The sequence below is a fragment of the Gadus morhua genome, chromosome 12 (assembly GCF_902167405.1).
Source record: "Gadus morhua chromosome 12, gadMor3.0, whole genome shotgun sequence".
NCBI lineage: Eukaryota > Metazoa > Chordata > Actinopteri > Gadiformes > Gadidae > Gadus > Gadus morhua.
In genome coordinates, this window is record NC_044059.1 from 21301966 (window position 1) to 21315217 (window position 13252).

General features: G+C 43.8%; 2 protein-coding genes across 3 annotated transcripts in view; both read left to right on the forward strand.

Annotated features, from left to right (window-relative positions):
• fetub (fetuin B) overlaps positions 1-1772 on the forward strand; it is a 3974-nt gene extending 2202 nt beyond the window's left edge. The window contains exons 6-7 of the mRNA XM_030372964.1: positions 1-22; positions 483-1772. The exon at positions 1-22 is cut by the window's left edge and continues 62 nt beyond it. Coding sequence (XP_030228824.1) covers positions 1-22; positions 483-1181 — 721 coding nt within the window. The 3' untranslated portion in view covers positions 1182-1772. The remainder of the gene's footprint in view (positions 23-482) is intronic.
• Positions 1773-5564: 3792 nt separating this feature from the next.
• Positions 5565-12443, forward strand: uhmk1 (U2AF homology motif (UHM) kinase 1). 2 transcript variants are annotated; one of them, XM_030372682.1, is made up of 9 exons: positions 5565-6376; positions 6554-6704; positions 7183-7375; positions 7659-7856; positions 8010-8104; positions 8268-8344; positions 8422-8520; positions 8933-9036; positions 9131-12443. In XM_030372682.1, the coding sequence occupies exons 1-9, from the start codon at positions 6055-6057 to the stop codon at positions 9275-9277; spliced, it is 1386 nt and encodes a 461-aa protein (XP_030228542.1). In that variant the 5' UTR covers positions 5565-6054; the 3' UTR covers positions 9278-12443. The 2 variants fall into 2 exon arrangements, with proteins under 2 accessions (XP_030228542.1, XP_030228543.1); XM_030372683.1 differs by having other exon boundaries at positions 8948-9036.
• The last annotated feature ends 809 nt before the right edge of the window (positions 12444-13252 follow it).

Consider the following 13252-nt stretch of genomic DNA (forward strand, 5'->3'; position numbering starts at 1 on the left):
TTGTACACTCTATGAGTCTGAGGTAAGCGTTCCCAAACATCTCCGAAATATAGATTTGGGATCACTTTTCTAGAGCTACCAATATCACACAGAGACTGTCAACATCGGAATGTTATTGTAAAGTAGGCACAAGCGTTTGTGATTAACATCATATATTAACATATATGTGTCATATGTTATAGGACATAAAAAAAAAAAAATTAAACAAAACAAAAACAGGCAGAGTGCAGGATAGCTATAACATTCGTAAATGCAATTAGTGATTAGTAATTTATTAATATTATTCATACTATAAATATTATTATAATATTATGTATCTATTATTTTGAAATGGTTGTTCAAAAAATAGATACTACATATTAAAGTGGGATCCAAGCTCCTCAACAATTCCCAGATAGAAGTTTGACTTAGATAATTGCACTTCTCTGATATAGTAGTTAGCACCCATATTAATCAAATTCAATGGGTTTGTTTTCCTGCAGTCTGCTGAGAAGCAGAAGACGCTCCATCAGCTGGGAGGAGAGACGGACCACAGCCACACCGACACAGCCTCAATACCCCATGACCACGCCCACTCACATGACCATGCCCACGACCACACCAAGGGAGACCCAGCACACGCTGGCCAAGGGAGCCCGCATATGCACCCCAACCCCCACACCAACACCCACTCCCACGCCCACGACCACACACCTGGCCAAGCCCACGACGCCGACCACGTGCACTCCCACCACGCCAAAGCGCACAATCACACAGGCGACAGCCCCAAACAGCATCACCAGTACGCTCACGCCGACGACGTGCACAGCCACGACCACGACCACGACCTGGCCCTGGACCACGACCACAAACACGCCCACCTGCACGAGCATGAACACCACCACCACCACCACGGAGTTGCCGGCACCCCCGCCAAGCATCCCCACCACCCAGACGGCGTGGTGCTTTTGTTGCCCGCCATGGGCGATACCACCACCACCATGCCCACTTTCCCCCCCGAGATGGCAACCACGAAGCCCGACATCGCTGACCCTGACATCATGGGCCAGACTGAGCCTGCCATCCTGCCTTTCCCCGGCTCCCAAGCGACAGCCTGCCCCGGCCCTCTCACCGAAGGGGCCGGTAACCCGCTAGTGGACAAGGCCTTCGCCGATGATCCCCTGTTCAAGCCTGCTGCATAATGAACTCGTGAACTAATCGGAAAAACATACACATTCGCGCGCACACACGACACACACACGCATACACAGATATACACACACTCACAAACACGAGTTCATACAAAAGCCATTGTGTATCTGTGATTGAAAATAATGAATAATGTACTGTTGTTCACAGACTTGCTCTCCCCTCACACTTGCTGTTGTCCCTGTAGTTGAATTAAAATGTTCTATCTCCTCACAAAGATAAACACAATTTAAAGTCTGGTATTGAATGCATTTGGTTAAATTATTTCACTTTTATATTAGATTGATGATTGATACATTCCATGATTTATTCTGAGTTCAGCTGCTGGCAAAGTCAATATTCTTGGTCGTAAACAAAAACACAATGGTATCATCAATGATCAATCAGTTTGCTTATCTATTTCAATCAGTTCATTATATTTTTCGGAAAAACAATTGTGCTGCTTTTCCTCTATAAAGTACAATAATATAACTTTTGATTTGTCAAGATAATTCTTTAAACATTTCTTTCTTCAGGCCTATGTATTTTGTTTAAAGGATAGTTGTATGAATATAAATGTTTAGAAATAAAGCACATTTGACCAATACTTAATAATACTTAATAAGAAATAATAACCATTATTGTGACTTTAATTAAGTAACCAAACACTGTAGGTGTCTCCCATATGCTAGGAGGAAAAGTATATACCTATACTGTATCGGGCATACCTGAAGAGAAGTGGAATAATAGAACAAGCAAGTCATAGGTAGGGTATACCTTTATACACTATACATACAAACTGAAGGCTTGACCACATAATATGTAGAAAAAGATGGTTGAGTAAAGAACGAGGGCATTTTCTACTTCCCTGGATTACAAACAGTTACATAGTACAATCCAGTCTTGACATTCAACGCCTTGGTATTGTATAACCAGTTTTATTCCAACATGATAAATGCAATGGTAAAGGCCAGTAAAGTGATGGTTGAATTAGCCCTCTCTGTGGTGAGGTCATTTTGTGAAAGTCTGAATCTTTGTTCTGGCATTGATATCACTGTTTGTTGCGGTTTGTTCTAAATCAATGTTACTGTTCCCTTAGTGCACTCCATAGCTATTGATTTTTTCCGCATACAGCCATTGGTGCAGAGCCTGGCAGCAGTTGTTTGCTAAAGGGGGTTAAGTCCAGCAGAAGCAACTTTTCTTATCTAAATTTTAACCTCGTTCTACCAAAAATCTTGTCCCTCTGCCAGCCTAGGTTGCTACTGGTTATTTCAGAAGAACTTGCTAAATATGACTCGCCCTTCCATGTTGGCAATTTTGTTTGTGGTCCCAATGTGTGTTTGTTTGCAGTGGGCATTAATGGCATACCTGCTGGTTCTTAGGCAGGCCGTGGTACAGAGGAGCATAGCCCACCCAGATTAGCCAGGTTGTCAGAGCCCAGAGGGGGTCAGCAGAAGAGGACCTGGAGTGGGTCCACCGGGACAGGAAACAAGGGTACATCCTCAGCTTCAACAGGCTGTATGATGTCAAGCCGTCGACTGACCCTCACCTGGTCAGTCGACGGCTTGACATCATACACCCTGTTGAAGCTGAGGCTGACCCTCTTTCTCTGCTGTTTTTTGTGTGAGATATTAATTTCCTGTCTCTTTGTGGAAGTAGGAGAAAGGAAGGTCCATCAAGACCTATTGTAGCTTTGTCTTGGGGACAAAGTTTAATGTGACCAGCAGGAAACCATGGAAACAGTGTGAAGTGAGGAGTTTCTTTGATATGGCAGTAAGATCTGTGTCATAGACTGGGGCATCCTAGAGATGGATTAACCCCAAACATAATAGCCCTATTACAAGCCTAAATAGTAGTAATCAATACAGTAATACATTTCTAAGCTATAGCAAACATATTGCAAGCGTTTTATGTCCATTTTTGAAGTCCAAACACACACACACACACACACACACACGCACACGCACACGCGCACACACACACACACACACACACACACACACACACACACACACACACACACACACAAACACACACACACACACACACACACAGTCGGTAAATGCAGAGTGTGTAACCAAGTGCAATAAAATCACCAGAGATTTTTTTAGGAATTGATATGATATAAGAAGGGTTATCGAGCAAATAAAAGAATTTAAAGGTGCTATTTTATGAATGCTTTCATATAGCTATTAGTTGGCCCCTAATACATTACTTCAGAAATTCAGCCTTGTTTCGTTGCAGAATTCCAGCCACTACGAGCCAGTCCCACAATGAACTTTCCACAACAGTGACGTTTTTTAGAGGCGGGTCCAGGTGGAGGGTGGGGGTGTGGCCCTGAGCAGTATGGTACCACGGTACCATGCGCTCATGTTTACAGTGGATGTATCGCAATGGCGAGGTGCACACACGTATACATAGATATCTATGTCATATAATATATATTATCACGGCCAAAAGCTGTGTGCGCCTCCAGATGAATGAATCTCAAACAACTGCGTCGGGTTCTCCGACGTCAATGGTTCTTCCACTTCCACATCAATCTGAAATAGACTGGACCGCGACATGGAGGAGAAAGGTTTGATAATTGTCGCCGGCGATTGTTGACTAGGATTGCCTCCTGCCCGTGCCCCACCTCCTGCTGCCAAAAGTTTTGTTAGTTACCAATGTTTTTGCGTCCCTGTATGTCTTCCAGCACAGACCTCTCCTTCTGATACCCCTAGTCTCCTCCCTGTCCGTCGGCCTGGAACTCCTTGACAACCATGGCTGAGATAACCCCGATTATGATTCTCGTTTCAGGAAACACCAGAGACGTCCGAGAACCCGACGTGCTATGCACCATAACACAATCTAAATGACAAGAAGTGTACAACACTTGCGTTACAGTGTGTGCATTCACACACACACACACACACACACACACACACACACACACACACACACACACACACACACGCACACGCACACGCACACACAAACGTGGCGCTCGCACGGCCGTAGCTCAATGTCTCATTGGCGGGCCAAATTCTCTGGGCGGGCAAGGCAGAGAAAGGGGAGGTAACATATCCCCCTATGAAGACATAAGGGGCAGAGCAGGATACCTAGTGCTTGGTTAGTTGGTTTACACCTAAAGCCATTTCTAGCTCCTGGGGGAACATAGGCAGGCTAGGGGAACTCATATTAATGTTAGAAAACCTCATAAAGTGAACATAACAATGCTTAGGGAATAATGCAAGACAACATAAATCATACACTGAGCATGGAACAAAGGGAGTGGGAGATCTAAAACAGGCTCTTAACAGGTGAGAAACATTATAGACACAGGGCACAACGAGGACATCTAGTGGAAGCTAAAAGTAAACAGACATAACTGAAACACTTGATTATCAATGTTGAATATTATTGAAAAATGTCCTGACTCATGAACATACAGGTAAAACTACAATTTTCAGCTTTGGGCTTTAACGCTACTTCTTCTGTTTTAACACCTCTCCTCCCCCAAGCACAAAGGCATCGGTTGGACATCACTCACATCGTACAATAACACTCCATGCTCCCACAACTATTTCTCAAGAGAGAAGCGATGGTGCTAACAAACAGGCCACCATCGGAGGTGACGTCTGATATCTATGATGTCACACGATGAGTGGAGGAGCAGGTCATGACGACAAGACCCACCAGGGAGGCGCTGACCAGCACTGATCAGCACAACCACATACATCTGCACTCATGATCACGAGCACTCCTCCGGCCTTTCCAGTGCCCCAACCCCCATGTTTTAGAGTCCCATCAACCCCAAGGCTTCTCTGGGGAATGTCTTGTATGTCCACCCCTGGTGGAGACCCTCTCCAGACGCCAGCTCATGCCCTGTGCCTCGTAGACATAACTTAGGTAATGAAAAGGTTAATCTCTGATCAGAGTTTCCAAGCATTTCACAAAGGCTCTTTGAATAATTATTATTATTAAAAAAAAAAGGTTATGTTTCTTCTTTGAGACAAGGAGAAACATTTTTTTTAGCTAAAGTACATCTGTTTTGGTTTAGGATTAATAATTTGTTTATTGTTGGTATTCATTTTTTCCATAGTACACAACTCAAATAAACCAGTCGTATGGTTTCCTTGACTACAATTTCTCATTTATTTCTTTTTAGATACCATAATTATTTACTGGATTTGTTCAGGCCTAACTTGGAAGGAGCCACTTCCCAAAGATGTATAATCTATCCTGAAAAGTACAGGTCTAAATTGATAAAAAAATATATCGCACACCTTTTTATTGACATTATCCATTATACCGAAAACATGAAACATAAATACTATAAAGGCTAATGACAAAAACACGCCGGAACTGAAGGAGGCAGTATGCCTTAAAAGCTTTAGTGAAATGTCGAATGACTCAAGAAGCACCGGAAGGGATGGTGTGAAAACAACAACAAGCTGGCTCAGCCGGCTGCGCCTCGACTCAATGAAGAACTGAAACTTTTCCTACAGCTACAAACGGACCGCTAGGATTTCTAGTTTGTGTAGCCTACTGTACAATATCGATCCACATTGTCAGGTTAAGGATTGCCAATTGTTTTCGGTGCCTCTGCGTGGTAGCGTTAGCTAACGTCACCAAAACACACTAAGAGCTAGCTTCACTGTCGTGTATCAGTCGACTTTCAGAAGCTTTTCATGACAGCGCCAGTATTTGGAAATTCACATGCGTAACGATTGCACTGTGTCTGGTTATTGAAAGCTTATGGAGTCATCAGAGTGCTAATTGGTGTCTGCTGACGCACCGGTATACCATTCACCCGCTCATTGGACCGGCGCACAATGCTCCCACAGCTGCTTTCACCTGTCAATTAGCTGGCTGGCTCTTCAAGTGCGCGTCTTGCTGTCCCCAATGGCCCAGTGTAGCTCCGACACGGCCGGAAAAGTTCCGCCGTCAGGGTCCGGCGGCAGTCCAGGTGCCATGGCGTCGCAGCAGCAGCAGCAGCAGAGTGTGGACCAGAGCATGAAGCCGGTGCTATTCGAGATCTTCGGGGAGCTGTGGAACGTGGAGCAGCGGCTGGGCCAGGGAGTGTCGGCCTCGGTGTACCAGGTGAGCTCCGGCAGAGCCACCACCGCGGCCGTCAAGGAGTTCCAGGCCGACGGACAGGGAGGAGACTACGGGTATCAGAAGGAGAGGTCCGTGCTGGAAGACATACAGGGACGCAAGAACATTGGTAACTAACGAAACTTTTGGTTGTTTCGGTCATACGTTCGATACATGCCGTTTAAAAATGTCAGGGGCATGAGTTCAAAGGAAATTATGATTCCTAAAAATAAGGGCACATTTGGTTTGCACCAGATACTTTTTTTTTTCTCCTAAGAGGTGTTTCGTTCTCCTTTCCCATCCTCAGTGACTCTGTATGGCGTGTTCACCAATCACAGTTGTGTAGGGGTGCCCACACACTGTCTTCTGCTAGAGCTCTTGGATGTAAGTGTCTCTGAGCTGTTGGTGAGGGGCAGCACCCAGGCCATTATCTCTAGCACCGAAGGCGGCAGTGGAAGGTATGCATGCATTGTGTGTGAACTCTGTTTAGTGGTTGCTGTAATTCAACTACTTGTGAGTCTAAATGCATCCCAGTCAGTTGATGAAGATAATTTTTGATTTGAGCAAATAATAAGCTCTTGATTTTAGTAATGAATCCAAGTAACCGTCTTGCTGTTACCTTTTTTAAAAGGGTTAATGCAGGATTTAACACGTAAAACAAAAAATATTCAAATGATGTAGTTGACATGCTGGTTCTTAAATGGCCTTTGGTACAAAACTTCAGTTTGAGGTCCCAGAAACCATTTTCCCTTGTTTATTCTTTGCTCCGTCACTAGATTTCTCTATTGCAGTTGGAATATTACTGAACTATTGTCTAGCGCTTGATGAGATAAAGAATGGATTTTACAACAATACATTTTCATTGCCTTGATTTTGGTTGTAATGTATCAAAGCCAAGGACGTTGCTCTTTATTCCCGACATTGCAACTCCATTAGTGTTAGGCCCAGACAAGGCCACTCCATGTGGATGGTGCAGCACTGTGCACGGGACGTCCTGGATGCCCTTGCCTTCCTGCACGGCGAGGGCTACGTGCATGCAGACCTCAAGCCACGCAACATCCTTTGGAGCGCAGATGACGAGTGCTTCAAACTCATCGACTTTGGACTGAGCTTTAAAGACGGACACCAGGTGTGGGGGACTTGTCTTAAGAAGGGGGGGGGGGGGGCAAAGATTGGGCCACTTCATTCCATTGCATTAAAACCACTTCTAAACATTGCCCCAAGCATATGCAAGTGATCATTCCACTACATCAATGCAGTTAAAGTAGAAGCTCAGACTGTATTGGTTAATGAAGGGCTTGAGGAAAGCTGTGAGTGGTTCCTAGTTAAAGCTCTGCATCCAGTCCCAGGACCAGCTTGTGGTTTCCCAATCAGTCCAACCTAACCTCTTAAGCGTCTCCCTCCTCACCTAGGACGTAAAGTACATCCAGACGGACGGCTACCGCGCCCCGGAGGCAGAGCTCCAGAACAGCCTGGCCCGGGCCGGGCTGGAGGCCGAGGGGGACTCGGGCTGCTCCACGGCCGTGGACATGTGGAGTCTGGGCATCGTGCTCCTGGAGATGTACTCTGGGATGAAACTCAAAGAGACTATCCACTCTCCAGAGTGGGAGGTGTGTTATAACCCCATGGGATTTAAAACTGCATATATTACCTTAAACCTTATTAGTAATGCCTGCCTTTTAAAAAAAGGTTTTCTTTTTTTAATGCTGGTAACGGTAATAAAGGGTTGCAAAGCATGCTTAAATGATTATCATTTCTCTCAGGAAAACAATGCAGCCATTGTAGACCATATCTTTGCCAGCAAGACAATGGCGTGGCCTGCCATCCCCATCTATCACCTCAGAGACCTTATCAAAAGGTATCCTTTTCACTCCACCAATACGTTCCATTAAATGAACCAGTAATGGACTCGAGTCTTCGACACTTGGTGTCGTTCTCTTTTGTGCGTTTATCTTGGGGTCTACACTGCTCTTGATAATACAGTTTAATATTTAAACTTTTTCTCCTTGTATAATTTGCAGTATGCTTTGCAAAGACCCAAAGGACCGGGTCACTGCTGAAGCCGCCCTGCTGAATTCGTTTTTCAGCATTCCCTTTGGTAGGTTTGGCTGCTAAAAGACAATTCACATCATGTCCCCACTTTGTGGCCAGGCTCATGCTTGTTATTTTTGATAGCTCCTCACGTTGAAGACCTGGTTCTTCTGCCGTCTCCCGTCCTGCGCCTCCTCAACCTCATCGACGACACACAACTGCACAATGAGGACGAGTACGAGGGTAGGCGCAGAGGAAAACCAAACCCTGACCCGACTTTTGTTGGATGAAAAGTGATGTAGTGGGTTACATAGTAAATATGGATTGATCCCTGTCTTAATCGTAACTTCAATGCACAAGGTAAAAATAAATTAACGTGGGACAAGATGTAAATATTGACCTAAATTGACGCCTAAATATGTCCACTCCATGCTATTGCCTGTGTTAATTGTTACTGGTATTGGGTCACACCAATCATCCCAATTAATGTGGGGATTTGGCTAGCGATAGTATCTTGAATCCTTCCATGTAACTTTTTGTTGCAGTAAAGTTGCCTTGAGCGTGTCGCGCCATCCCTATTAAGGGTACAAGGCGTTATTGTGTTATCCAGCACCTGTTCAGAATCGCCAGTGTGTTGTGTTTTTTTTTTTTAAAGGGTTTTGTTTGGCAGATATCTTGGAGGACATGAAGGAGGAGTGCCAGAAGTATGGTTCGGTGGTCTCCGTGCTGATCCCCAAGGAGAACCCGGGAAAAGGACAGGTAGCTCAATCTGTCAGACAACCATCGACCACATAACCCCATCCCTCCCAGTTGTTCATCGTTGTCCTTCTCTTGTCTCTTAATCCCTCGTCAGGTCTTTGTGGAGTACACAAACTCCACCGAGTCCAAAGAAGCCCAGAGAATGCTCACCGGTCGCACCTTTGACTGCAAGTTTGTGGTGGCCACCTTCTACCCGCGCAGCTCCTACAAGAGGGGCTACCTTTACCAGTGCAGCCACTGAGTGCCTGCTCCCCCAAAGGTCACCTACTCCGCCATGACTGTGTGAAACATGTGGTGTCTTCATGTTAAATTGTCCTTAATTGTATTCCATGCTCAGTAAAATGGATGCGAGAAGCATAGTTAACGTCCTCCGAGATTCCCTGTGTTTAGACTTTCCCCATATTTAAAGCCCCCACTAGAACCTAGTGCAACCTACTGGAGAGGCGTTGCACAGTAGGGAGGGCTCGTCATCCGTCCAGTACTTCTGTGACGACACAATTATCCGTAGAAGTTTATAACATTAGATGTTATCAATCTCTGATAAAAAAATCAATGGAGGCGTTGGAGGATGATGCAGGTATATGCAGGCTTGTGTATCAAACATGACCCTAGGATCTGACTTGGAGCTGCGGTCAATGCCAGAGTCTGTTTGCTGTAGTTGAGCACTTGTGTATGAATGTGTTGGTGTAATTTAATATTTATGGTTGGAGGGCTGAATTGGCCTCAGTCATTGCTCGTTCGATTGTCATTCTCCTGGTGTGTTCGCTAGCCTTGTGCTTAAAGTGGGAATTTTGCAGTGAGTATGGGCTTGCGCTTATGTTGTGAATTCAAGCATTTGGGTTTCAATTTTGGTATTTTGTCACCTTAAATGACCACATGGTTAAAGTACAGCGTATTGGTCTTTACTGACTGTGGGACAAAGTACCTAATGGGTATACCAAACCTGAGCCAAAGAATCAAAGCAATATTCTTGTATTGAAACACACTGCTGATAAAGTTCCCAAAACTAAAGCTAATGTTCCTTGGGATGGTTGGATTGCATTTTATGCCGTTCAGAAACGGGAGTTCTTTATTTTTCCCATCTCTCAGATAACCAAAAATGGACAACCTCTCTAGAATATTATACTCTCCCTGGTGGCTGTATTGGGGCCTACAGATGATTTTACTGAAGCACACGACGATGACTAAAACTGACTTTCTTTGTCAAGAAATAATCTTAATATCGCCACCTTGAGTATGTCACCATAAAGTCTGGATGGCCGATTCAAAAGAAACATGAGTGTTTTCCATTAATAAATAATGCATTCCATCAGCGTCTTTCAACCTGCTATTTTCTTTCTCTGAGTGATTGCTCGCCCAGGGCAACAATCAGTGAGCTGCATAAGTGCCCTCTGAGTCCCAAAAAGCCAGCTATCTAACCAAAACTACTGCTGCCAGTAGTTGCCCTGTACTTGGAGGGGTTTTGTAGCCAAGTCATGCATCAAATACCCTTCTGAAAATGATTCCCTCCTTTGATGGCTATTGTAATACTCTGTATTGAACACTTTTGTGTTTACTGCAGGGGAAAAAAAGGATCTATTGTAGCTTGCTTTTCTTAAAGTACCACATTTCTTTCAAGCATGTGAAAAGGTTAGGAATCATCCCATAAACTGATCCATGTTTGAAGGCTTGACTTGGTACAGAGCTTTAGTTGGATTTGAGCTTAACCACTTGACCAGCATTTTCTTTAGGCATCTGTGGTGCATGGGTCTGAAAAGTGTCTTATGTCCCGTAGTTTTTCCTGCCATGTTATCAACCCAATTCAACGGAAGTGTCAGGGTTAATGTGTTAACCAGCTGCTAAAACAGTCACTGAAAATGTACTAAAACTCTAATGTGGATACTATCTTGATTCAAGGCAAACCTCTTGTCTATTACTTGTATCCCTGAAATGAATGGGCCCTTGTTCTGTTTTCGGTCACCTTTGTATCTACTATCATTGACACAGTTTAATTTGCCATTTGCAAGACTGTTTTATATTCGCCTCTGGATGATCTGATAACGGCAGATGAGTTGGATGGGGAAGGGGAATTAATGACCAAGTAAAAAATTGGGTAAGGGTGACGGTCTGGCAGTCGGGTTGGCATGTCAAGTGTATTATAATTGTCTCTGATTGGCCTAAATGTGTTACTTTCTCTTTGCAAAACTTTGCAGCAACACATAACCTGAATTGCTTTAGGTCTTTCTCACACTCCCAAGCTTATTTTTTTTAAATTCTTCTCCAGCCATTAGATGTTTGTTTTGAGTGGTTGCACCTTTCACATTTGTTAATTGCATCTGACCTCATACCGTTTTCAACATTGATGTAACAGTGATTTTGTGTGTGTGATTGGTTTAAATGTAAGCTTTGAAAAAGTGTGAGGCGGTTGTGTGATTTCAAATAGGAGCTGAATAATCGATACGAGTTGTACAGTTCCTGGACATTCGTATTTGGGAATAGCAAGCTATGTCCTTGTACAAGAAGCACACTGCACAAATGGAGTGAAGTCATTTGGCAAAAATGAATTGCAAAAGGGCACCATAATGTATATTATTGTGAAAGTTTATTTTTGTTCCTCAACAGAGCAATGGCTCTTTTCATTTATACCACTACTTAAACATGCAACATCCTTAAGTGAGTTTTCAGTAGGGCCCCAAGATGATTCGTTTTCCTAATCAGGACTTGGTTCAGAATGTTTCATGTAATGCCACCTGGTTGATGCCCATTTCCACTGAATGCTTTTGGAAAAGCATAAATGTTTACTCTTTGCACAAACTCGACCAAGGGGTACTCTCACACTGCCGAATTATCTGTGGCTGTTTAATGTATGCAACCTGACCTGTTTGCACACTAAACACTCAATGGGTTATATCCAACCAAAAACCTGGCTAATCCCATCCTGTTATTGTGACGGCATGAAATTGGAATGTCAATGGTTGTCGTTTTGTGCCCTTTTTTAACATTTGCAATCAAGGGTCTTGTAATATTCTGGTCAACATGCAATCCTTATTCTCCATTGCACCCAGATAATACAAATTGGGTGGAAAATGAGCCAGACTGTGTTGCTAGTTACAATATCTTCCAGACCTTATACACCAATTAATAGATTAAAGATGAGCTTCTTTGAAATGAGTCTCATTATGGCCCCCTATTTTTCTTTTATCGTTAAATATGATTAACCCTGGTTCTGGATGTGCAACGTGGAACGAAACCAAAGCAGAGGAGTTATCTGACGGTGTGGGAAATGTTATTGTGTACGAGGCATGTGGTGATATGGGCCCGTGACTACCACTCCTGTAAATCAACCCTGGTTCAGTTTTCACAACAATGCTCCGTCATGCTGTTGGGCTTATTACTATTGCACAATAAAGTTATACTTTACACCCATCCCCTATGGTCTCATTTGTTTATTTCAAGAATCTGTATTTTATTTGTATCTCAAATCGGACTGCTGAGGGCTTAATGTAGGCCAACTCTTTATTTAATCAATTCAAATATGCTTGTAAAGGGTGTTGTTCGATCCTCTTCCCAACAGGAGGCAGTGTAGCACAACATAATTGCTTCACACACCATGGGCCCTATCATGCACCCAGCGCAATTGACTTTCTACAGTACCAACGTATGTATCGTTGCATGCTGATTTCCCCCCGCAGCAAACTCGCGCCACTAAACTTGCGCACTGAGAGGCGTGTCGGCAAAAAGCAGAAGCGTGTTCCGGCGCAAATTATACACATCGATAAAGCAGTAGCGCAAATTACCGAAAAAACATGGTCGAAGACTAGCGGATAGCGCAGTTGGTGTTGCTATTTTGACGTACCATAGCAGGTCGGAACTGCAACATAAGCTTACACACCAGTAGGCTAAACACAGCACAGACATGCAAACGATTTGTCTAAGTGAAATATGTGGATTTTTTTTCATAGGGGCTGCATGAAGGAACACTAGTAGGCTATGCCATGCGTTAAAATAATTATAATAAACTCGAGCAAAGCAGGCGATATCCCAGCCTTCCAAAACAAAATCTGTTTTAGGGCGAAATTTACATGACGACTCAGTATTTCTGAAGTTGTAGAAGAAAACGCTAATCCATTTGTGAATTCGGCCATATTATTTGGCCATAAACTGAGCCTTCTGAGGTTTGAAATTCGTGCGGTGATTCATCGGTTTCATCGGACACTGTCAAAATATCAACTCGTCA